We start from the raw sequence: 26,927 nt of genomic DNA on the forward strand, positions 1-26,927 counted from the left end.
TCCTGGTGAAGAGGGTGATGATTGATCAGGGTAGCGGGGCTGACGTCATGTACCCGGACCTCTTCGAAGGGCTCGGGTTAAGAACCCAGGATTTGGCGAAGTATAACACGCCATTGGTCTCGTTTGACGGGAGAATTGTGATTCCCGAGGGGCAAATCTCACTCCCAGTGGACATGGAGGGCAAGGAAGTTGTAGTTACGTTCATAGTAGTCCGATCGTTCGCACCTTACACCGCAATCCTGGGGAGGCCGTGGATTCACGCAATGGGGGCTGTTCCGTCCACCCTTCACGTGAAAGTAAAGTTTCCTACTGAGTACGAAGTTGTAGAGGTAAGGGGGAATCAGCAGGTGGCGAAGCAATGCCTCATAGCCGCGGTCCAGTGGGAAAAGGAACAGTTCGGCCAAGCTGAGCACGCCGAGAAAGAGACTGCATAGCAATTACAGATACCTCAGGAAAAGGGGGCGGACGTTGCCGAGGAGGTGCTGAAGGTAAGAATTCTCCCAGATAGTGACAAATACTTCCAGATAGGTACAAGCATGAATGACCGGGAAAGGGTAGAGATGTTGTTGTTCCTGTTGCAGAACATAGATGTCTTCGCGTGGAATCCGTATGAAGTGCCCGGCGTAGACCCCGAGTTCATTGTTCACAAACTCAATGTGGACCCATCATTTCCTCCGAAAAAGCAGAAGCCGAGGAGAGCATCAAAGGAGCACGTCGATGCAGTAAACCTGGAGGTCCAGCGACTGAAGGAAGCCGGGGCCATAAAGGAAATATTCTTCCCGAGATGGCTAGCAAACACTGTCGTAGTAAAGAAGAAGAGCGGCAAATGGAGAGTTTACGTGGACTTCACCGATTTAAACAGAGCGTGTCCCAAGGATCCGTTCCCGATGCCCAAGATTGATCAGTTGGTGGATGCCACGTACGGGCACCCGAGAATGAGTTTCCTGGACGCCTTCCAAGGCTACCACCAGATTGCCTTAGCACCCGAGGACCGAGAGAAGTCAGCATTTATATCCCCGAACGCAAACTATCACTACGAGGTCATGCCGTTTGGACTGAAGAATGCCGGGGCCACCTACCTGCGTATGATGACAAGGATGTTCCGGGAGAAAATTGGTTGCACGGTTGAAGTTTATATCGACGACATGGTAGTAAAGATCAGAAAAGAGTCGCTGCATACTGAAGACCTTCGGGGAGTATTCGAGATACTACGACGACACACGCTGCGCCTCAATGCCGAAAAGTGCACTTTCGGAGTGGGGGCTGGCAAGTTCCTGGGTTATCTGATCTCCACTCGAGGAATAGAGGCTAACCCCGACCAAATAGAGGCAATCAATCGCCTAAAACCACCGAGCAACCCTAAGGAGGTGCAGGTGCTCACCGGGATGTTGGCCGCCCTGAACCAGTTCATCTCCAAGTTTGCCGATCGCTGCCGGCCATTCTATCAACTTCTGAAGAAGTGGAAGGGGTTTCAGTGGGACGAGAGCTGCGATGAAGCTTTTCGAGAACTAAAGGAGTATTTGGCAAAGGCGCCGAGGTTGACGGCCCCGGAGCCCGGGGAGGATCTGTTTATGTACCTTGCAGTCACCAATCATGCCGTAAGTGCTGTATTACTAAGGGACCGGGGAGTGCAAATACCGGTGTATTACGTAAGCAAGACCTTGGTCGATGCCGAGACAAGGTACCTGCCTCTTGAAAAGTTGGTTTTGGCCTTGGTACACGCCACGAGGAAGTTACCACACTACTTCCAGGCACACACAGTGTACGTCCTCACCGAGTATCCATTACAATCACTGTTGAAGAGATCCGATTTCACAGGACGGATTGCTAAATGGGGGACTCGGTTGGGATCGTTTGACATAAGATACCGACCTAGAAACTCGGTGAAAGGGCAGATTCTCGCTGATTTCATCGCGGAATTTACACCTAAGAATGAAGGCCAGGTAATCTGTAGTGCGGAGATTCGCCCGTGGAGGTTATTTGTGGACGGCGCATCAAACGCTATGGGGGCCGGGGCTGGTATTGTCATAATCACCCCTGAGGGTATGCGACTGGAACATTCCTTCAGATTGGGGTTCAAAGCCTCGAACAATGAAGCCGAATATGAGGCCCTGTTGGCCGGACTAAGGGCAGTATTGCATCTGGGCGCCAGGGACGTAGAAATCTACTCAGACTCTCGGCTGGTTGTTTATCAGATTACTGGGGACTTCGAGGCTCGGGATCCTCGAATGAAAGCTTATCTGAGTACGGCAAAGCAGATTATCGGTCAGTTTGGAACGGTAAAGATATCCCAGGTGGCCCGGTCGCAGAACAAGCATGCTGACTCTCTTGCCACGTTAGCCTCATCAGCTACCGAGGACACCCCGAGGCTTATCACGATTGAACTTGTAAGGGAACCAAGCATCTGTGTGGAGACTGCCCTCGACCGGGCCGGAGTAGAGGTTGCGCAGGTGGCGGTGGCCGGACCATGCTGGACGAACCCGATCATAGACTTTCTTTCCGAAGATAAAGTTCCAGAGGATGAGGCCGAGGCCAATAAGATTCGACGAATGGCTCCCAGGTACTGGTTGTCTTCGGACCGAAAGCTGTACAGAAGGTCCTTCGTGGGCCCTTACCTCTTGTGCCTGCATCCTGAAAAAGTTAAGGAGCTTCTAACCGAGCTGCATGAAGGAGTATGCGGCGGGCATGCCGGGGGACGATCTTTAGCACACAGAGCAATGACGCAGGGGTTTTGGTGGCCACAGATGCAGAAGGACGCCGTCGAATACGTTCGGAGTTGCGAACAATGTCAAAGACACGCCCCAATGATCCATCAGCCTGCCGGACATCTAAATCCTGTCAGCAGCCCGTGGCCATTTGCACAATGGGGGCTTGACATCCTCGGGCCATTCCCCCGAGCAACGGGGAACCGCCGTTTTGTACTGGTGGCCGTGGATTACTTCACAAAGTGGGCTGAAGCTGAAGCCTTGGCCAATATCCGGGATACCGACGTGAAAAAGTTTGTGTGGAAAAACATAGTTACAAGGTTTGGGGTGCCGAATTCACTAGTGACAGACAACGGGCTACAGTTCGACAGCAACGCTTTTCGGACCTTTTGCAGCGAGCTCGGCATCAAGAACAAGTATTCAACCCCGGCATACCCCCAGAGCAACGGCCAAGCTGAAGCAGTAAACAAGACTATTTTGAACGGGCTCAAGAGAAGGTTGGATGGAGCGAAAGGAAGGTGGGCAGAAGAACTACCCAGTGTCTTGTGGGCCTACCGCACGACCCCCAGGAGATCCACAGGGGAAACCCCATTTTCTCTGGCATACGGAGCAGAAGCAGTGATACCGACCGAGGTGAGCTTATGCAGTGCGCGGGTCATCGGGTTTGACCCTGTACAAAACGCCGACCTTATGATGGAGCAGTTGGATTGGCTAGAAGAATGCAGGGAGGCTGCGACCGTACGTCTTGCCGAGTATCAGCAGAAGCTAGCGCAAAGGTACAACCGAAATGTAAGGACCAGGGAATTCAGTGCCGGGGAATTGGTGTTAAGAAGGGTAGTAGGGAACATGCGGGACGTGGCTGCAGGGAAGCTTGCTCAGAGTTGGGAGGGACCATACAGAGTCACAGCCGTCGCAGGGGCTGGGGCTTACTACTTGGAGGACCTGGACGAGAGGCCGCTCCCCCGACCATGGAACGCCAACAACCTGAAGAAATTCTACGCGTAACCATCGATGTAAGCCGAAACTTGTATTTTATGAAGATTAAGAGTATGATGAACTTTTTTGTCTTTGCTGTTTTTGACCCTGTAGCCGCACACCAAGAGAATCGCCAGCAGAACCTAAGGACAGAAACCTGACTCTCGGCTCGATCAATATCGCCGAGCAGGTGAAAACCTTACAAACAAAAACCTAAGGACAGAAACCTGACTCTCGGCTCGATCAATATCGCCGAGCAGGTGAAAACCTTACAAACAAAAACCTAAGGACAGAAACCTGACTCTCGGCTCAATCAATATCGCCGAGCAGGTGAAAACCTTACAAACAAAATCCTAAGGACAGAAACCTGACCCTCGGCTCGATCAATATCGCCGAGCAGGTGAAAACCTTACAAACAAAACCCTAAGGACAGAAACCTGACTCTCGACTCGATCAATATCGCCGAGCAGGTGAAAACCTTACAAACAAAATCCTAAGGGCAGAAACCTGCCCTCGGCTCGATCAATATCGCCGAGCAAGTGAAAACCTTACAAACAAAACCCTAAGGACAGAAACCTGACTCTCGGCTCGATCGATATCGCCGAGCAGGTGAAAACCTTACAAACAAAATCCTAAGGGCAGAAACCTGACTCTCGGCTCGATCAATATCGCCGAGCAGGTGAAAACCTTACAAACAAAACCCCAAGGGCAGAAACCCGACTCTCGGCTCGATCAATATCGCCGAGCAGGTGAAAACCTGATGAATAAATCTTAAGGGCAGGAACCTGACCCTTGGCTCGGTCAAAATCACCGAGCATATGTGAACCCTGCAATTAAATCTATGAGGGCAAAAACTTGATTCTCGGTTAAAATCAAATATCCGGACAAACGGAAACTTTGCAAACAAATGCTCGAAGGACGAAAACTCAATTCTCGGTTAACCCAAAACCTGATAAAAACCTAACCCTTTTTACAAAAACTAAGTCCAAATAGCGCTCTCAAAACTACTCACAGCTCCGCACAACAGGTTCTCGGGGGTACATTCTATTAAGCGGCCATAGCACTGGTATAATTCGAGCAAAGCACAAACGGATATAATTTCATTCAACAAAATTGAAACAGGAAAAGAAAACGGACTTCCAATTAAACGAGTAAAAGCAATTGTTCAATCACCACATCCCGGTGACATGGGCAAATAAAACCAATAAATTAAAACAACGGTTCAATCACCACATCCCGGTGACATAGGCAAATAAAAACGAAATAAAAATAAGCTAAAATAAAATCAACTAGGGGGTTGAGTCGGTGGTGGCACTTCCTGTTGGACGATCAGGGAGAAAGGCTGGGCCTCGTCAAGAAGTTCCTGCACGGTAGGTGTGCTCGTAGCCTCCAGTTCCTCAGGCTCGGCATGAGAGTCGATTTGCTCAACCAACTCCCTCATACTGGCCGTCTCCTCCTCGTCTAGAGCAGCCGGGTCGTTCTGGACGGCAGGTACAGGACTCGGAAATGGAATCTGGCCGGGGTCTCTCAGCGGCGAGTCTTCAGGAACTCCCATTGCTTGAAGAGCAGCAAACCACCCGGCCTCGAAACCCATATGCCGAGCCCGAGCCACCACCGGCTCTGCGGAGTTCTCGGCGTCAGCGAAGCCTACGTCGTACCACTTCTGCTCCGCGGCCGCCAAGCCCGCCCTGAGATCAGCTATCTCCTCGGCATGAGAAGTGTTGAGGCTGAGGGCTTCGGCCAGTTTAAGTTCCGTCTCATTTTGCCTGGCCAGGAGGTCAGTACACCTCTGTTCGGCCGATTCTCGGAACTTCTCCGCGGCAGCAGCCTTCTTCTCGGCAGACTCAGCAATCTTGGCCTTTTCCTTAGCCGTTTTTACTGCTGCCTCCCGCGCCCCCTTCTCGCACTCATTTTCCTCATCAAGCTCCCGTGCCCAGGCAGCCACGATGTGAGCCAGTTGAGCGGCCTAGCAAGCGCGAAGGTTAGCAAAGTGACAAAAGGAAATCTACATGGAGCAAATAGACAAAAGAATTACCGCAATGGCGTGCCACTCTAACCGGCGCCCCACGGACTCCTCGGACCCATCCTCAAAGGCGTGCACGTCCTCGGGAAGTTGGAGAGCTCCGGCCAAGGTTTGGGCAATGCGGCCGCCCTCGCCCTTATCCCATATCCGAACAGAGGCCGTTGATGGCAATGGTTTGCCGTCCAGAAGGAACTTTGGCTCCCACGCTGGAGCCACTTGGGAGGAGGATGCGCCCTCCGTGCTGGCTTCAGTCTGCGGCTCGCGGATGACAATCCCCCCTGTTGGTCGGGGAGGAGTCCGGACAGCGGTGTCCCCCGGGGCCGTGGAATGTTGCTCGGTTACTTTCTGTTTTTTCCGGGCACGTCCGGACTGCGAGGGGGGAGGAGGTTGAGAAACTGAACCCCGACCCTGGGTAGGCGGGGGCTGGTTGGTCGGCCGGGCACCAGGCACGAACCTGTCTAGGGTCATTACTCGCCTTGCCACCATTCTTGCACCGGGCTGGATCGCTTCAGCTAGCAGGTTAGCCGCGTCTGTCACTTGCTGTTGATGCTCGGCGGGTGGATCCTCGGGATGGGGCTGCTCTTGGGCTTGGTCCCCTTGTTGTATAGCTTCGTGAGCTCTCTCCCTAAGGCGCCGGGATACCTGCTCCGCGGAATCGTCTCGAAGGGGAACTAGTTCGTCCGCGGCAGTGAACCGCCTACCAAATTCCCTCGCTTCCCCGGTTGTAAGCTTCGGCGGCAAGAAATTCACGTTCCGGACGTCTATATACGAGAGCAGGGGGCTGTCAACTATCAACGCCTGCTTGAAAGGTTGCCAAGTAGAGTAAACCGGTTCCACGCCGAGGATCAGGTGTGAGGCCCGGAGTTGCCCGTCCCAGTGCACGTAGATCTCGGAACGAAGGACGAAGTTTAGGTCCCTGACGTGGACGGCTCTGAGGTCCTGAGCAAACACTTTGCCGTCTGCAAAAGAACAGATAACGTGTTAGCTTTTAACAATAAAAGATTTTCTTTTACTCAAACAACTATAAGAAGGGGAAGGTACGAACCCACTTCACGCCGTGTGAGGGGGCAAGGGATCTCCCCGGCAAACCAATTGCCGCGCACCCTGACAAACTCCCCGGCGGAGTTCCTGTTCGAATTGGGTAGGCACGATATCAGCCGTACCCGAGCATCCCTTGTCTTTAAGTAGTAATTTGTGGATTTGCTCCCACAGAGGCTGTACATTTGGTTAATATCATGGTGGTCTAGTTGTAAGTTAAAGGTATGGTTCAACTGGCCAACACAACTAACTACCCGGTAAAAATTGGGGGGAAGCTGGTCGGGGCACAGCCCATAGTAGGTGAGTGTGCTTATCAGGAGGGGATCTACCGGGAACCTAACCCCACCTTCTAAGATGGACATCAAAGGAAAGAAGGCTGTACCCTGCCCTCGGTGGAGTTCCATATCACTCTCATGGCAGTAAGCCACGTCCACGTCACTGGGGATACTAAATTTACTCCTAAAGGTGGCCAAAGCAGCCGGGGTATCTAGAAGGTAAGAATAACCCATCTATAAAGCCTAAAACTACAAGAATAAAATCAAAGAAACAAAGCTGAAGGAACAGGAAGGGAAAGAGAGACTTACGTTGGGTTCTAAGGAGGGAAAGAACGCTGAGCAAGCAAGCACACAGAAATGTGGTCGGCAGAGAGTAGGCACTAAAGATCAGAGGCGAAGGAAAAATGGAGTGACGTTTGGAGAAGAACTATTTATAGAGCCAGAAGAAATGGGGAAAGAAGAAACGCTTGATCAAACAATAAATGGGCACAGCGAACGAGCGACCCAGCAAATGCCAAGCGTAACCGATTTGCGCGCCGCTTCGTTTCACGAACCGTCAGGCAATAATGACGACTGCGCCTGGCGCCGCGAAACGGCGCGTCTTTTGAGATGGCTATTAATGAGAAGTGACAGCCAGAAGTCCAGACTAAAAGATTCCCGAGGTCAAGAGGCCCAGGCAGCTCCTTGATTCTCCTCGGCGACCGAGTATGAATCAAGGGGGGGCTATTGTACGGCACCGAGCTCCCAAAGCCCATACAGGCCTTGGGCCCAGACCCATCTAGGCCCTGGGCCCAAGCCCATACCAGCCTTGGGCGCAGGCCCAGCAGAAAGTTCCAGTTACCTTATGCCCTTCTTAAAACTGCCTTAGGGCCAAAAACAAGTTTTGGTTATTAAGCTCCCGGGGTTGACCGGTTAATATTTCCCGGTAGAGCGCATGAGTCAATACCCGGGAAGGTCATGATATGCACGGGAACGTGAGTTGCCAAACACAATCGGTGAAAATGGAGCCAAGTTCCAAGATCATAAATGCTGCACTGCCCTTTCACCTAAAACAACCACTTTAATCAGATAATACTGGACCTTCAATAGCACTAACGATGAATATAATCATGGTCTCCCCACTAACCTTGGCTATAAATAGAGGAAAGATGGGAGAAGAAGGGGTTCAGAAAAATTGAGAGAAAATAGTCAAGGAGAGAGCATTTTCAACTGAGTGTTGCTTTGAGTCTCTCTGCCGAGAACGACCCATTGTAGGAAATCCTTAAACCCACTACAAATAAATTGTGAGCCCAAGGGATCTAAGGCCCAGAGTTCTTGTACTTGGTTCTTACATAAACAATTCTTATTATAATATTATAATCATCACTCCAAAGACCCAAAATCTATCACACGGTTGAACTAGTGTGAAAGCAAAATAACCAGTCAATAATTGTGGCTTTGTGTGAATGCATAATAACCGGTCAATGGCTTAGAGCATTAGCATTGGAGAATGCTAATGCCATATCTAAGGGAAATTTACAATTTTAAGCCCCAAAACCAATTGCATTGGAGAATGCTAAACGATAGTATTGCAAATTTTTTTGCAATACTGCTACAGTGCAATTCTAAACATAGAATTGCACTGTAGCAAGTATGGTAAAAAAATAATAATATTTTATCTCTCTCTCTCTCTCTCCTCTGTCTCTCATCTCTCATCTCTGTCTCTCTAATCTCCATCGTCGAACCTCATCTCTGTCTCTCCAATCTCCATCGCCGAACCCAGCACCTGCAACCCAGCACCATATCACGCCATCCGCAACAGCCACCTGCAACCTAGCACCACAGAGCACAGCCACTCCATCGCCGAACCCAGAACCTGCAACCCAGCACCACAAAGCACAGCCACTCCATCGCCGAGCCTAGCACCCGCAACCCAGCACCACAGAGCACAGCCACTCAATCGCCGAACCCAGAACCCGCAACCCAGCACCATATCATGCCATCCGCATGGCGAAACCAACACGGCGATCCACAACCCACGATCCACGACCCACGAATTCGCGATCCACGACCCACGATCCACAATCGGAGCAGTGCGAGTACGAGCTCGTCATGGAGCGAATGAAGTTTTGGGTTTTATTGAAACCGAGTAGTGAAATTTAGGATTTTTTGTCTGTGGGTTTTGTTAATTTATGCGTTTTTGGTTGATCTATGAAGTTTTGGGTGATTGAGTTGATGGTTATTGTCAGATTATTTCACCACCTCGTCGGAAATGAAGGATTCGGCCGAATTTACAGAGGGAAGGGCGGAAGTTACAGAGGGTAGAGCTGAAAATGAGAGAGAGGAGAGAGATGGGAGAGAAAAGAAAAAATTTGGATATATATTATTTTATTTTGTAAATATATTATTTTAATAAGTAAAAGAGGAAAATAGAAGTTTGGGATGTGGAGGTATTGTAAAATAAGATGGTATAATGATAAAGTTAGTTGTTAGAATGGTAAAATAGAGTAGCATTAGCATTTTCCAATGCTAATGCTCTTAGTGTGAATGCTTAGTGTGAATGCAATAACAACCGGTCAACAATGGTGGCTTAGTGTGAATGCAATAACATAAGCATTCTTTTCACTTTAACATGGTGACCAAGTTCAAACATATTACTCTATTTGGCTCAATCTCACGTCTGTGTTCCTTCCTGACATATTGACCAAATCTTTATCTAATATAATACAATTATAGGAACCCTTTTTCTATTAGAATAATGATAGTCTAGGTTCATATCAATTGCAAGCTATTTGACTAATCAAACTTCCTAAATCTTGAGCATGAGAAAAATCATACCTGAAGATTCCCACCAACGCCACAGTGGAGAAAGGCAGAATTCAATTGTCGGCTGAAGCAAAAAGAAGTCCCATCAGAAAAACACGTGACCTAAGAGAAAAAAGGCTAGGGTTTTCAAGGCCCATATATGTACTTATGTCACCTCACTTGGGCTTCATATTCCATAGAATTTATCTTCTTTTTAATACCTTAGGCCCAAATTTATTTAATCCATTTTAATTATAGGCCTCCATTAAAAATTTACGTATAATAATTTAATTGGTATCAAATTATGGGGTGTTACAGATAATATCTTAGGGTATTTAAGAATCACGAAAAAAAGAAAAAAGAAAAAAAGAAACCCAAACTGATGTTGTTCTATTTGTATGCGCAATTTGGAGGCTTTCAAATGCTCAGTTGTAGAATATAAAAAATCATGCAAATGATTTGATTGGCTGTATTGCACAAAAAGTGAGAAGTTGGGATGCCTACTTACCACCTAATTATTATTTTTATCTATCTCTCAATTTTTTTTTTTAATTTTGTTTTTGGTACTAAGCAATGAAGAATAACAAGAACAAAAAATAACAGAAAAGAAGATAAGCTCATTTACTCTCTTTATTGTTTACGCAAGACCATATAGGTTCATAGAACCATATGAAGCTAACTTTGCAAGGATAGTTTACAGAGATGTATTGATCTCTTACAGCATAACTTTGCAAGGATAGCTTACAAGGATAGTTTACACATGAAAATAATAGGTTCATAGAACCATATTGATCTCTTGATTTCTTATTAGTGAAGCATGACAAGGCAGCATTTACAACAGCTTCTGCCTATGAAAATTTGTTGCATTTTAAAGGATAGCTTACAGAGTTGTATCATACAATAACAATGGTGCAAAGAATATAAAACAAGACTCAGAATGTCAAATTTAAATGAAGATTAGCTGACTGCCTCAGAGGCTCCAAAAGCCATCTGTTTTGCGTAGTCATTGGTTGTATGTTGTTTAGCATTGCCAGTGATGGCATCATGGTGCTGTGCAATCCCTAAAGCATCTTCCAGGCTGACAGGGTTGGCACCATTGGATCTCTTTCCAGCCAAATATTCAAGCTGTCATGCTGCGTATTTTTAACATAAGGAAATTTCCTTCATTTATGTTTATAACCCAAATAAATGATGAGAAAACTCCACCCTATTGATGACCAGAAAACATCATCCTTTCTCTGCATAGAACACATCTTTGTGTTCCTTGTAGAATTCTTGGAATATAAAGTAGATAACTTTTGTGACCAAATACCAAGAATATATTACCTATATATATCCATTCCCTATCTATTCTGATTCAACATAACCACCAAGACAGAGTGACACTGATGTCATACCTAATAATATCCACTCAGAATTCGGACATATTGCTTCAAGACTGGGTGACTAGTGAAAAAGCCAGTCCAATAAGCATTTGCCCTGTCTGCATACCTTCTAGCAAGCATTGGACAAGCTTATTAATGGCAGTAAATTTCAATAAATCTTGCTTAGTCACGGGAAATAATCATCAGTTTTTACTGACCATAATTCATTTGCTGCATTTTTTTGCCTTGGTAAAGATAGGTGGTGTAGAATACAAGGCATTAACTTGATCAGTCTTGAGAAAATTAAACACACTCGTAGATGCATTACTAAAACTAAGTGAAGCATATTGAACAACTAATAAATAGAAAGGTAGAAAAAAAAAAAAGAACGTTCTAAAGCTCCATTCCCATTTTGAAATTAATTAAATTACATACCAAGAAATGATAAATAAAAATTTAACAATAAGAATAGAACTAAAGAAGCATAAGAAGAAGAAAATACCTCTAAACAAGTACATTATATGGCTAACTGAGTATCAAACAGAGAATAAAAATAATCAAAATTAATTTAGAAGATGTATCACACTTGAAACTTGAAAGACACAATCTATAGGGATTAGGATAGGAAATCATAATATCTTTCGAACTACCAAGCTAAATGTTGTAATACTAAACATACCCAACTCACAAATAAGTTTACAGAACATGAGATGCCCCATGGTTTTAACACAGATTCTAAGAACACTTTAACCTCAAACATGCTATTAGAGAAAGGAGTGGTATAAATACGTGTAGAAATTATAGAAACTTAATTCCCAACTTAAACCCTCAATCTTTTTTGAGAGCCATTAACCAAATCATCTAATAATGGACCTGATATCAAGAGTCATTTTTTGTAAATCTAGTACTATATTTGAGTTTTGAAAATTTGCTTTTCATGCAGTATTAGATTTGGCCACCTTCCTGTTGAAGCATGTGATGTTAAAACATCAAACAAAGAGTCTTCTTCCCTCTTTAGACTTTGCCACAAAAGTGTGCCACTCCATTTGGTATGTCTCTTCCAAATTCCATCTAGGATTAAAATAATTTGTTAATCCTTGATGGGCCTACCTTCTGTTATGAAGTCTAAGTTTACAAGCAACATTACAGCTAAGCTTTCTATCTAATAAGACTGCCTTAATTGGTATAGCACCATGCAATGAATGTTTGTGGACGTCATGTGATTTTCCTGTTCAAATCCTTTTTTTTTTTTTTTTAAAGTAAATACTTCATTAAAAATCAGGGGTATGGAACCCATGTACATGGGAAGTGTTGGGCTTTTGTGGAGCCTAGTTATGTTTGATCCGGTTGATGACCCAACTCAACTCGAATAATGTTGCATGGTTTTTAATGGGAGATTTTTTAGGGCTTAGTCCATAGGGCGAAGTCTTGGGTTGATAGGCCCAAGCTGTAGTGTTCATGGACAAGCCTTTTGGGAGTTCCCGGGAAAATATTTTGGCCCGTTTTGTAGCCCATTGTAAATTCTGTGCACATGATATAGAAAACACAGCTTTGGTGATTAGGGTTTTGTCATTGTAGTTTTTGAGAGAGAGAAAAACTGTACTGCCGCACTTTGTATTTTTCCCTGATAATTGTGAAATCCCTGCAACTCCATGGACGTAGGCAAATTGCCGAACCACGTAAATATTGTCTTGTGTGTGTGATTGTTTTTCTTTGGCGTGTGTTTTCTCTATTTTTGTTTCTCACGGGTTGGGAATTTCGTAGTTATTCCCTAGAGGAAGTACACAAGAGATATGCCAAAAACTATTAACAATAATTACAAAGATCAAGCGTCTCAAGTAAATTAGAAATGGAAACCTGTCCTGAATATGATATCCACTTATGGCATCTAAGAAATGGAAAATGCTTAAATTTTTGAAAGGCAAAATATTAGCTATATTTAATAAATCCACTGTATTTCATTTCTATATTTTGTTCTTCCAGGCAAAACTTAGTGTTTTTTTTTTTTTTTTTAAATTATTATAAGGAACCAATATCATTATGGCCAAAAAGTAATAATAATAATAAGATCCAAAGGTAACAAAGTCACATTATAGGAGCCATCCAACCCCCAACCGTGAATGTATTGTGTGGCAACGTCTTTTCCAATCGACAATGAAAACAACCAACTCAAATTACACATTTACACCCACAATCAACTCAAATTACACATAGATTAGCCACAAACTAATAAATAGCCTAATAAGCTTTTTTTCTTAAAAAAGTTCCCCAAAACTACACCAATAGACAACCATAATAACGCAATAAATTCAACAATAAAAAACTAAAGGCCCAACCCAAATGAAAAATATACAAATAAAAATTAAAACAACATTGGTCTTTCTATAAACAATTATTGTGAATGTTGAAATTACATTGGGCACATTGAAAGTCAAATTAATGTGTAGCATCTCCCCACAAGTGGCCGTTATATGTTACTTGACATTTGGTGTGTTCCCAAGAATACAGCCGCGATGAGCAGGAAAATTGCAATCCTTATAGTAGTAAAACCATTGCTTAGGATCTCGTTCTTCTTCACAGATATCATAGTAATATTCACCGGAGTCATCTTCAGGAGTATAATAGAGAGTGAAAGGATGTTCATGTTGGTTGTACCATGTGGTTTGTGGTAGTGTAGAGCATTTGATCAAGAACAAATTCACAAGTGGCACAATGAAATACTCCAAACATTTTAGAATTACAACTACTACACTTTTGTTCATAATTTCTCAAGGAGAGGTAAAGACGATGCTCATGACATGCATGAGTAAGGGTGTCTGATAATAAAATACATGGAACATTGAAATTATAGTTGCATAACTAACAGTTGTATTTTAAGCCATTGCACCGCTGGTGGCAGACATTATAGAAAAAAGAAGCTTGTAGATAATTGAGGGTGAGAGGGTGTCTATCAATTGGGTGCCGTTTTATTTTGGGTAATTTAGAATAAGATTTATGAAGAAAGAAGCTACATTGGGTACAACTGTAAAATGGAGAGAGAATGGATTGTACGCACCCGTTGCATTTTGTGTTATTCAGAATCTCTTTAGTAAGCTTCAGTTCCATCTCTTTTGGAGAGAGAATGGAGATTGAAGTGTTTGATTTCTATGGCTATTTCAGTTCCATCTTCCCCCACAATGGTTTTTTTGACTTTGTAGATTTCTGAGTCAAAGGATTGATGGAGCTCTGGATCTTTAGTTTTTGAATCGGTGGACTGCTCCTCTTTAAGTTCCTGCAAATTTATGTACTCCCTGTTAAAGGGGAGCATAGCACAATAGAGGCGGGTAGAAAAATCACATCTTGAGCAATAGTAAAGCCAGTGTGTTTCCACTTTTCAAACATAGAGTAGGCAAATTGGAGAGTTGGATTGATGGACTTCAAGAGAAGGAGTGAGGTGGAGAGGGTGGTTGTGACGGAAAGCTTTTAGTATGTGTGGGCAAGCAGCACAACGTGAATGTATAATGCAATCGCATTGGACACAAAAATAGGGTAGATTGCCTTCTTTGCCACAGAAGTCGCAAGTGAACTTTTTCAAATACCAAATGCGGGTCAATTGGTGGTCATGGAATTCAGTTTCGATGGTGAGTGGAAAAGAAGAACATCTTATGTGAATGTTGAAGTTGCAACGGTAACAACAATAACTGTATTCAAAACTCTTTTCTCCACAGACGTCACATTTGCTAAATCTGCTATATTCTTCTTTGTTGCTATAATATTTATATATGCCGAAGAGAATAAGAGGATGATCTGGGTGTGAGGGATGGTGCAACCCAAGGGAAGTTCTGCACATGATTTATGATGAATGTATTGCCCTCTACATTCTTTACAACTGTAGCTAGGACCAAATACTAGTTCGGAGCACCCATTACAAGGTCGTCCACTTCTTTCATCTTCATTAAAGACCAATGGATGCTACCAGTGCCACCAATGTTGAAGCTCCATTGTCTGGACAACATCAAATTTGGTTAGAAAATAATGACAGTGCAAAACAAACCGAGAAAGAGAGAGAAGCACATGAGATGCTTGATTGAAGTTTGGTAGCATTTGTTTTTTGACTAATTATCATCAAGTCATAGACTCACATGGAACAATCAGTAAAGTTTTGTATAAAGAGTAAAGACCAATACCAAATAGACAATCTCGCACTTCTCCACTAAGCTTAGACACTAATGCTCTCGCTGGTTGGGCTTGCACAAATTTGATTTGGAAATCCAATTTCTAATGTCAACTTGTGAGATTAGAGGTGTGAGGATCTAGATTCTAGAGCATTGTCTGTTTTGAGTTTATAGCTCGTTTATTAGGGTGAATTTGGGCCTCAAAATGTGGGTGGTCCATCTAAAAGTTTTGAACCAGTGTAAAGTGTGGAAGACAATGTTGAAAAGTTTTAAATATTGAGATAGGTAAAAGTTCTTTAAAATGAGTATTAAAAAGAATTTTGAAAAAAAATTTCAAGATTATTAATAAAAGATAAAATGAATACTTAATATGTTCTATGTATAAGTTATTATTTACATTACAAAAGGAATGAGATTTTATTAGGGTCCTTATGTCGAATTCTTTACACTAAGATTAATGTTTCTTCCTCCTACATAACAGTGATCACACTAATTAAATTCTTGGTGAGGATCTACATTTTATATGAGAGGAGAGATTGTTACTTTTGGAATATTACAAAATTTTAATATTACAAAATTTTATACTTAACTCACAGTTGGAATAAATTTCTTTCCGAATTATGAGGTTTACCAAATATTATTATGATCTATCATTCTTTCTGAATATCGAAGCAATTAGGCATTAGAAACTCATTAATTTATAAAGTGATCTTACAGTTTTTTGAATTATTAAATATATTAAACAAATAACCATATAGATTTAACAGTAGATCGAAACTAATTGTTGTGAATTCTTGCATGTGATTAACCTATAATGGATATTTAATAAGAATGTGAATTCAAGAAAATTGTAATTAAAAAAAATTAACTAATTGATGTAATTTTTATGAAAGCAAGGTCAAATGTAGCATGAACCAAACCCATTTAGCAATAATATATATCTCACAAAAATAAAATATTAATTCAAGTACTAAATAAGCCATAAATTTTACTTTATTTAAAATCTATCCAACAAAATTTAAGCAATCAAATCAGCACATTATTTATGAAATGTAATAGAAAAACACTCATGCATATAAATAAATTTGCAAAAACAACTGTGGGGGGGTAAAAGACCCGGAGTCCCAAGTCAATGTCTACATTGGGCCAAGGGCCCGGCCCAAGGAAAAAACCCCTCCTCGGCCATGGGGAGAATCCTCCTCGGCATGGATGTAGCTGAGGATAATGGAGACAACCTGCCACTGGTAGTGACACTCCAGATCGTCCCGCGGAACAGGAAAAGTACTAAAGTAGAAAAAGACAACGGGGAAAACAGAAGCGTCTAAGGAAAAAGCTGCCATTATTGCATTCAGTGCCCTGAGCTTGACACAGCCATACTTTTCTGCCTTTACAACCACTCCCAACAACTGGAGGAAATGGCTGATGGGACAAGTACCTACCCTAGGGACCCCATTCAAGAGGAATAAAACTACTATAAAAAGGGAGTAAAGAGAGACAGAAGGGGGGGGGGGGGGGGCGGAGACCCCCTAACACACTAGAGGCACTAGAAAAAGCTCATTGGATCATGTCGAGGACCAAATTCTCTCTGGTAAACTCGGTCCATGGAGAACACTGTGATAACCGGCGTTCATACACTAAGGCCTAGCTCTTTGGCCTACTCTCTACAAATTCATTGTACCGGCCTCACTGGTCTAAGGTCCCATGCATCTTGGGCTTGGCCTGAAAAATGTGACCCTACAATTGGTGCCGTCTGTGGGAAGAGTGCAAATGCTATGGTTAATCACGGTCAGGCTCCTATCAGCAAGAGTCCCTCGAGAGGACCATTTTAGCGGTGGTGCGAGCTACGCGAAAGCCCCCTATCATTTCCAAGAACACACCATCATTGTCGAGATTCAGCTTCCACTTAAGTCTACACTTCGAAGTGTTGGTTACGCGGGAAGGATTGCTAGACGGAGTGCAGTTCAAGGGGCTTCTGACGTCAGATATGTGCCCCCATGCACTTGTTAAGGGGCTAACTCTCGCGGGCCTAGTAGTTCGGATCGCTGAATTCCCTTCAGAAAAGGAAGCCGAGGGCTAAACGGGAATCTTTTGAAGCGGTTAAACAGAACCTTAGCTGCGTCGGGTCCTCGGACCTTCGGCTTTGAGGAAATTAACACGCGTTGACAACTTTCCAGAAGCTTAAGTGCTAGACAGAACCAAGTCTTGTATGGTCCTCGGACTTAAACCAATGGGGAAATTAGTCACTCCAGAAGTCTAAGTGCTAGACAGAACCAAGGTCTTGCATGGTTCTCGGACTCAAACATATGGGGAAACTAGTCACTCTAGAAGTCTAAGTGCTAGACAGAACCAAGGTCTTGCATGGTTCTTGGACTTAAACCTATGGGGAAACTAGTCACTCCAGAAGTCTAAGTGCTAGACAGTACCAAGGTCTTGCATGGTCCTCGGACTCAAACCTATGGGGAAACTAGTCACTTCAAGAGCCTAAGTGCTAGACAGAACTAAGGTCTTGTATGCTCCTTGGACTCAAACCTATGGGGAAACTAGTCACTCCAAGAGCCTAAGTGCTAGACAAAACCAAGGTCTTGTATGGTCCTCGGACTCAAACCTATGGGGAAACTAGTCACTCCAGAAGTCTAAGTGCCAGACAGAACCAAGGTCTTGTATGGTCCTCGGACTCAAACCTATGGGGAAACTAGTCACTCCAAGAGCCTAAGTGCTAGACAGAACCAAGGTCTTGTATGGTCCTCGGACTCAAACTTATGGGGAAACTAGTCACTCCAAGAGCCTAAGTGTTAGACATAATCAAGGTCTTGTATGGTCTTCGGACTCAAACCTATGGGGAAACTAGTCACTCGAAGAGCCTAAGTGCTAGATAGAACCAAGGTCTTGTATGGTCCTTGGACTCAAATCTATGGGAAAACTAGTCACTCTAAGAGCCTAAGTGCTAGACAGAACCAAGGTCTTGTATGGTCCTCGGACTCAAACCTATGGGGAAACTAGTCACTCCAGAAGTCTAAGTGCTAGACAGAACCAAGGTCTTGCATGGTCCTCGGACTCAAACCTATGGGGAAACTAGTCACTCCAAGAGCCTAAGTGCTAGACAGAACCAAGGTCTTGTATGGTCCTCGGACTCAAACCTATGGGGAAACTAGTCACTTCAGAAGCCTAAGTGCTAGACAGAACTAAGGTCTTGCATGGTCCTCGGACTCAAACCCATAGGGAAACTAGTCACTCTAGGAGCCTAAGTGCTAGACAGAACCAAGGTCTTGCAAGGTCCTCGGACTCCAACCTGTGGGAAACTAGCTACTTCAAGAAAGGCCCAAGTTTTAGACGAAAAGGAGACCCTGTGTGGTCCTCGGACATTCGGTTTTGTACAAACTAACGCGCAATGGTACCTTTCTAAGTGTTTAGGCTAGGTCCAATCATGCCTTGGTCCTCGGACCAAACACCTAAAACAAGTTAAAGCTATGAGTATCATCGAGAACATGGAAAAGAACCCTGGTACTTGGCGACCCCCTCGAATAGTTTACTTTATGTTACACATCCTCTGGCGGTCACCCTGTTCGCAGTACAGAACATACGGTTGTTTTCTTAGTTTGCCTTATGTAATTAACTTGCTTAAAGTCGGAGTTGTTGTGCCCGTCAGTTTCGACAAGTTCAGGGTGACAATTCTTTACTATCAACGGCATCGATTCTAAGTATTATTTGAAAGAAAATACACCAGCACATCCACTCACAAAATAATTATTGCAGGAAAGAAAAGATACGCAAAATGAAGTAAAATCATCTTTTTATTAGATAAAAAAGAAATACAATGTACATAAAAAGGCTTAGACAAGCCTATATCAGAAGCTAACTACAAAAAAGCAGTACACAGGAACGATAAATCCTTAATCTTGCTCCAGCAGCAATCGAGCAAGTATGAATGGCACCGGCGGTGGAAGAGAAGAAGAGGCAGAGACGCCCGATCCACGATCTTGCCCCAGCAGCAACCAAGCAAGTATGGATGGCACCGGCGGTGGAAGAGCAGAAGAAGCAAGGACACCAAATCCCCATACTTGCTCTAGCAGCAATCGAGCAAGTATGGATGGTACCGGCGATGGGAAATCCAAGCCCTCACATGCGTAACACACGGCACTGGATGGAAGTCCCAGTGCTGTCGCACCAAAAATCTGATGCGACCTCCACCTGCTTCGGATTTTGGCTGAAGGAAGAGACTCCTTTCTTGTCCTATCGAGGGAAATAAATATCTTTAGCCTTTGTCTCCCTTGCCTTGACCGGGCCATTCTAAATCTCGGAGACACCCGGGGCTTTTGAAGGGGGGTTGGTTCCTTCACCCTCACCCTATCCTTGACCATTTCACTTCTTAAATCTCAATCACACTCATAGTGGGGATTTTAGGAACATTTGGAGAGTTAGAAACCTAAAAACTCAAGGGTCTACGAATAAAGGGGAACGATCTCCCCCCCATGTGTCTTATATAGGGGGCAAGCCTGGAGACAATTAATTTGTCTAAATCTCCAAGAAGGAATGACAAGCAAGATAAATCTCGCTTAATTTCCAAAGTAGCCTTCAGCCATTGGATTTATGTCACCTCGTGAAGAGACCCTAATTAAAGCGCACCTCGTGTACCGAAACGACAGGAACGCGACTTAGATAGACTAAAAGAATGTCTCACAGCCAGGAACGCGCCTCAGGCAAACGAAAAGGCTTTGACATTAATGAAGGACAAGACTTGGTAGGCCGTGACTGAGGCCCGGCGTCACCAAAACCCTCCTCTTCGTCCGAGGAGCTGGAAAACAGGATTTTGAGGGGCTATTGTTGGGGGGGGGGGGGGGTAAAAGACCCGGAGGCCCAAGTCAATGCCTGCATTGGGCCAAGGGCCCAGCCTAAGGAAAAAACCCCTTCTCGGGCATGGGGAGAATCCTCCTCGGCATGGATGTAGCCGAGGATAATGGAGACAACCTGCCACTGGTAGTGACACTCCAAATCATCTCGTGGAATAGGAAAAATACTAAAGCAGAAAAAGAAAATGGGGAAAACGGAAGCGTCTATGGGAAAAGTTGTCATTATTGTATTCAGTGCCCTGAGCCTGACACAGTTATACTTTTCTGCCTTTACAACCACTCCCAACAACTGGAGGGAAGAGCTGATGGGACAAGTACCTACCCTAGGGACCCCATTCAGAGGAAGAAAACTACTATAAAAAGGGAGTAAAGAGAGACAGAAGGTGGGGCGGAGACCCCCTAACACACTAGAGGCACTAGAAAAAGCTCCTCGGATCTTGTCGAGGACCAAATTCTCTTTGGTAAACTCGATCCATGGAGAACACCATGATAATCGGCGTCCATACACCAAGGCCTAGCTCTTTGGCCCACTCTCTACAAATTCATTGTATCGGACTCACTGGTCTAAGGTTCCATGCATCTTGGGCCTGACTTGAAAAACGTGACCCTACAACAACGATCATTACTTACTATAAGAATAATCCAATATTGACTTCAAAATACACCAAGGAAAGCTTCCAAGTTAGTCTCAATATCAATTTTGTCAAATGTATGTTCATGTGGAGGTCATCCATGACTTCTTCTATATATAGGCTTATTATGCCTTTAGCACATAAAAACATTCTCCAATACAAAAGAAAAAACATGAGAAGAAATTGGGCAAGGAATTTGATGCTTACTTGTTTAGATGTTTATACTTATCTTTCTCATTTTCTCTTATCCTTTATTATTATATCTAGACTTCATATTAACATTTCCTCTTTATTTTTTTGTAAACATGTCCATACAATCAATTTATTTCTCATTCATTTATTATATTTCTTTTTGTTCCTTAGATATATTCTTTGAAAACATCAAGATGTGCCAGTTGAGATGCACATCGATAAGATAGTAATTTGATGATGATAGATCAATCCTAATTATGTCATATATTCAACACCCAAAAGAAGCATCATATATTGTATTATATTTTATTAATTATATGTGTAACCATATTAAAATATAGATGACAATTTGTTAGTGGTTCTAATCTGAACCATCAAAGACATCATTTATTTACCAACTATTAACAGTTTACCACTTGTGAACATACTGTGTCCCTAGCTTTATTCATACGACTTAACTAACTGATTTTTTTTTTTTTTGTTATCTTTTATATTAATTAATGTATAATTGATTTCTTTTAGATAAGTAGATTAGTAAGTGTAATAAATATGTAACTTGAGTTCTAGTACACTTAACACTTTTGCTTCAAAAGTGTAATAGATTGTTTTCCTTTTTGTGTGTGTTTCCTTTTTCCATTTTCTTTGTTTTTGAAAAACATAAACATTGAGGTCAAAAAAAGAAAAACACAAACATTAGATAGACATAAAAGAGAAAATGAAAGAAGATTGAAAAAAGAAAAAGAATAAAGACAAAAATACTTTAAAGAAATGAACTTCTTTATCTATGCTTTGATTCTACTCGATCATTTTTAAAAATTGATTATTCCAAACTTGAATGCTATCTTGTGTAACTTTCACTTCTTTATCTTTGCACTAATTCTACTCAATCATTTTAAAATATAAAATTCTACTCAATCATTTTAAAAAATTGATGATTCCAAACTTGAATGTTATCTTTAGCATGACTTAATCATGTCAAACGTTGCAATTAATATCTAGTACCTCTAATAAGTATAAAATATTAGTTAGTCCATTATATTCTAGTTTACACCTATTTTAAATCTAAACAATGTTATACCATTAATAAAATTAAAAATTTGAAAATACCTACTATTAGATTACATGTTATATATGTTTTTAATATGCATTGAACTCTGAACATTTTTGTTAGAAACACTAGCTGGTGTTAATTGAACTATAACATTCTTCATGCAAAATTATGATTTAACTAGAAACATAAATGTTATATTCTCACGAATTTGATAGGAATGAATCTAACAAACCAAACTTGATAATTTTATATTTCCATGGATATGATTTCAGGAATGAAGGATTCCACAAGCCAACTCTAATGTTTAAAAATTCAAGATTTACCTTTCACATTCCCTAAATTAGGTGGTGAATAGGTAGTTTCTCTCCAAGTGCAATGTAGAGTTTCAAGCTATGGTTATCAATACCACATCAGTTCTAGAAAATAATTCTTGGATGATCTAAGCTGCAAAGATATCTTGACTTTTGGAAAAAACCTTGCTTATTGTGACAACCAGTCACCAATTAGTCTAGCACTCAGTGCCACAATTTTATGGAGTTGATGTTTTAGAAATTATTTTGCTTATTCAAACACGGATTGGTGCTGTCATACAGGCATGCAAAATTCATTTTTTTGCTGAAAATGGATTCAATGATGCTTGAATTTCTTCAAGTGTTCGCCCCTTGGTCTTTGGTACCAACTTTGCTACGAACAAAACAGTTAAGCCACATATGCTTGAGAATGTGAAGAATGTTCCTGACATAAGGTAAACATAAATTAAAAGCTAAAGTGATCATATTGCAGTTTGCATCCAATATTACAACAATATTGAGAGATAAGACTAGCTTGGCATTACCTGTTGAGCTCCAATCCATTAGAAAGTTAAAAGCATATGATACAACCCAAGAACCTAACTAGCTAACCAACGTAACAAGGCTTCCAGCTGAGCCCTTCATGTTTATGGGAAATATCTGAGACAGAATCAACTCTATTTCAGCCAACCATAGGCCTTCATGGCAATTATTTTGATAATAAAAGATGGTGTTTCAAGTATGATAAGGAAAATCTACCTTTGACATTATAACCCAAGGAATTCCTCCCATGCCTAGTGAGAAAGATCCTGTGTACACCTGATTGCAGAACCAAACAGATAAATTCAACTTAACCAATCTTTAAACCACTAAGAATTTGGCTCAAACCAACAATTAACATCAACTGGTGTACAATGTTGGAATTGTGACCCTCAAGCCAATTGCACCATGAATATAGATTGAGAGTTGTAACAGATGACCAAAATCAGATCATAAAAATCCACAACTTTATGCAAGACCTTCTGAAACGCTCATGCTTTCAAAGCAGAAAAACTATTTCTAGATTGCTACTAATTGGTTAAATACAACCAATGGTAATGGTATTAAACAACATTCATTTTATGAGCTTTTAAACTTAATAAAATGAAGAAAGTTGGAGATAAAAGCAAAATAACATTTTTCACATGCTGTTCTTTCTTTGGATGTTTTATAAGGAAAAAAAAAAAAAAAAAAAAAAAAAAAAAAAACCCTATCCTTGGGATAATTGCAATACCAGTACACCAACAAGTGCTAAAATTGGTGTTGTCTTTGTCCCTGTTTGAAGATCCTGCATGATTGAATCTTTATTCTATTAAGAAATATTCAACAAAACCGATGAAACTAGTTTTCAAGAAAAATAGATTTTCTGTAGAAAATACCTGCAAGAGGAATGACAATCCCACAAGCAAGCAACCTAAGCATGTTCATGCTGCAGAAACCTGTGAATATAGTGGGATTCAAAATTATTTTCATTCAACTCCATTACACAGTAGAGATTTCTTAACCTTCTTACCAATAGAAGTGGCCACCTTCCAGATTTATCCATCAAAATTACCCCTAATGTCGTCATTGGAATTTGTACAAAATCATGTAAATCACTTAAAAAGCATTAAGCAGAAGCAAATGTCGGAATTCGGCAAAGAGAGTCAAGAACTTGAACAATGACCATTGCTATGGTCCCAATACTACCCGAAAACCCTGTTATTGACAAAGTATTCCTCTATTCAACTTCCATTTCTTGTTAACTATAAGTAGCATTAAATAAGGGGGAAAAAATAAGAGAAAGAAAAAAGACAATCCTTTTTCTACCAGCTGTTATGAATATAGCACTTGCATAAAATGCAATTCCATTGACTCCTCCAAATTGTTGTAGTACCATCAAGCCAACTCCAACCTAACCCACTTTTATGCTAGCCAAAAGGATCAAACCTGTCTAAAAAAATTTAAAAACGTGCTACAAAGATTATGATACAAAAGCTTACAATAAGTGAATGAGCATATTTCCATTGAAATAAGTCAAGAATTCTAGCTTCAGAAAGCCGTTGAAGGGTTTCTGTGTACTCCTATAAAATGATTCAAAAACCATGTCAATACTTGTTTCTAAGCAAAATTGTTGGAAAATATTCAAGACTATGTTTAAGTATGTAATTTTTCTAGTTAAAGAGGAAACAAAGAGTTATATTCTTATTGACATATGAAGTCCAAAATTTACTCTAATCTCAGTAGCTTCTGGAGTGATATCCGCATTCTGCCCCCTAAGGTGTTGTAGAGCAGCTTCACACTCTTTCTTTCGACCAATTTTTGCCTAAAAAAAATCATATGAGCATGTTAGTCAATGCTTGAATTTGCTTTGCCACTTTATAGCATTTAGACATCTTAGTCAAATCACATGTACTTGGCTAAAAAGAAGAATAATGGAAAAGGCAATGATTAGCAAAACTTTAACACTTTTTTTTTTTTTTCAAATTCATTATTCAAAGAGCACCTTTTGTTAGAATATTTACGTGTAAGTGGTGTGGCTAGTTGTAAGTTGTTTAGTTAAAAGTAGTGAAGTCTCACATTGGATAATAATGACAAAAGTGAGTGATTAAATATAACATAATTGAGCCTAAACCCATTGCCTCAAGCTTTTGGGTTAAGTGGTGTCGCGATATGTTATATTAACTCCTCAATTGGAGTCTTCCCAATGTGTTATCTTCCCAACACCTTCCAAAAAAATCTTCTAATAAAATTTTGAATAACTCACCAGCCATTTTGGAGATTCTGGAATGAAGAACAGACCAAGAAGTTGTACTAGACATGGTATAGTTCCTGAATTAAACAAAAAAAAGAAGCCCTCTTATGAAACTACCTTCAAATGTCAAGAATACAGGACAAGAGCAGGGAAGCTTACCAATCAAAGCCAAAGTTCGCCAGTTCACAAAAGCTCCAATTAGATATGTTAACGATACCCCACAACAAATCATCAACTGTAGGAGTGGCAGTTAGTAGGTGAACAGGGCAATGACTTACACGGTTTCCATATTCATGAGACTTTTGCCTTACTTGATGAACAGTTGTAAACCCTCCCCGAAGATTCTTAGGTGTTATTTCCGCTATATATATAGGTACCTGATTGCTATCAGGAACACAATTAATTTTGCTGTTTACATGAAAGATAATTCATTGAAATTGCAATCTAACAACTTACCACATAGGAAAAGAGTCCCATCCCACAACCTACCAACAATCTCCCAAGGTCAAGCCACCAAGCACCCTTTCAACAAGCACCAAACATTTGACATGATGAAGTGAAGCTAAGATAACATATATACTTATGACAAATTAATTCATGAAACAATTTTGTGACAGTTGTTTCTGATCATGTAAGATCATCTAAACTTTAGTTTTATGTAAGAGCAACTTCAAAATTGTGATGCTGCCTCAACGATTTCCATTATCCTTATGTAAACATCTTTTCATATAAAATGTAGGGGTTGTCATGCATGTAACATTAACATTGATGTTTGGAACCGCAAAAAACAGAGAGATGGGATTTAAAACCTTTGAGAATGCTATGGCTAGCCACCCTGCCAGGCAGAATATCTCTGAAAAGCCCATTGTCTGCCTTGCAAAACAACCAACCAACAAATTGAAAAACTGGCAAGCTGTGGAGTTTGAACCTTAATAATACCACCAGCAATGATTCCAGGGTGAAGTACTTACACCTCTTCTACCTATGTAATCTGCTATTTGGCCACTCACTATTGCACCTATCATTGCTCCAATTGTCAATATCGAACCAAAAAGTGAGTACTGCAGTATAACCAAAAGATGTTGAGAAAATCATATACAAAAATGTATAAGGCAAGCAAAAGATAGTTTACGAAGCAATGCAACAAAATGGATTTTGCATAAAACAACAAGATACAACATTTCACTTCATTTTGAAACCTCAAACATTGACTTCTCTATGAAGATCAGATCAGTATCTCCAAGTCATATAGTCCTTACTGCCAACTAAAATTATTCTCTGCACTCAAACTTTGAAATGTCATTCACCCTAAATGTTGTATGCCTTTTTATTTTATTTAACATTTCTCCAAATCATAGTTGAACTTTATTCTAATTTTCAGATCAGAAAAACACAAGCTAGGTGATGAACCGTGTCAGTGATATTGCCATGCGGACATGATTTTCCAAACTTAACCTTTCTTCTTTTTCCATGCAGTAGAGCTCAAATAGTGGTATCTTCACATGAAGATTTGTTGTCATAAATCACCATAATCCCAAACAATAGAAGCATAAATACTGAAAGTTATACAAAATTTAAATGAAATTAATATAGAAATGGAAAAATGGTTAAAATAATACAAATGTTATATTCATAGCAGAAGATGTTTCCAGAGAAAGATAGTTCAAGTGCTTAAAAGTGTTCTAAAGTGATAATATCATTTGCCAAAAGTAAAAATGCACTTTATGGTTTTACACCCACCTCTACCACAGTAAGACCTAGGTCATCCGTGATTCCAGACTGAGCAGGTGATGAATATCCCACCTACAAAATCAATTATACACC

General features: G+C 41.5%; 1 protein-coding gene across 20 annotated transcripts in view; it reads right to left on the bottom strand.

The window, feature by feature from the left end:
• Nucleotides 1–26,927, bottom strand: part of LOC126717166 (sugar transporter ERD6-like 5) — a 124,279-nt gene that overhangs the window by 95,926 nt on the left and 1,426 nt on the right. For 3 of the 20 annotated variants that reach the window (XM_050418576.1, XM_050418569.1, XM_050418567.1), the window contains exons 2-11: nucleotides 26,844–26,906; nucleotides 26,075–26,164; nucleotides 25,913–25,972; nucleotides 25,560–25,625; nucleotides 25,415–25,480; nucleotides 25,263–25,338; nucleotides 25,116–25,180; nucleotides 24,582–24,674; nucleotides 24,352–24,432; nucleotides 23,883–23,945 (exon numbers count right to left, since the gene is read on the bottom strand). The exons of 7 other annotated variants lie outside the window; for them this stretch is intronic. In XM_050418576.1, coding sequence (XP_050274533.1) covers nucleotides 23,883–23,945; nucleotides 24,352–24,432; nucleotides 24,582–24,674; nucleotides 25,116–25,180; nucleotides 25,263–25,338; nucleotides 25,415–25,480; nucleotides 25,560–25,625; nucleotides 25,913–25,972; nucleotides 26,075–26,164; nucleotides 26,844–26,906 — 723 coding nt within the window. Of the gene's footprint in view, nucleotides 1–22,264; nucleotides 22,776–23,089; nucleotides 23,150–23,603; nucleotides 23,658–23,748; nucleotides 23,809–23,882; nucleotides 24,068–24,178; nucleotides 24,264–24,351; nucleotides 24,433–24,581; nucleotides 24,675–25,115; nucleotides 25,181–25,262; nucleotides 25,339–25,414; nucleotides 25,481–25,559; nucleotides 25,626–25,912; nucleotides 25,973–26,074; nucleotides 26,165–26,843; nucleotides 26,907–26,927 lie in introns of those variants that run through there. 10 more of the 20 variants (XM_050418568.1, XM_050418561.1, XR_007652450.1 and 7 more) reach the window with 9 other exon arrangements.

This window comes from Quercus robur, chromosome 3 (genome assembly GCF_932294415.1).
Source record: "Quercus robur chromosome 3, dhQueRobu3.1, whole genome shotgun sequence".
Classification (NCBI taxonomy): Eukaryota; Viridiplantae; Streptophyta; class Magnoliopsida; order Fagales; family Fagaceae; genus Quercus; species Quercus robur.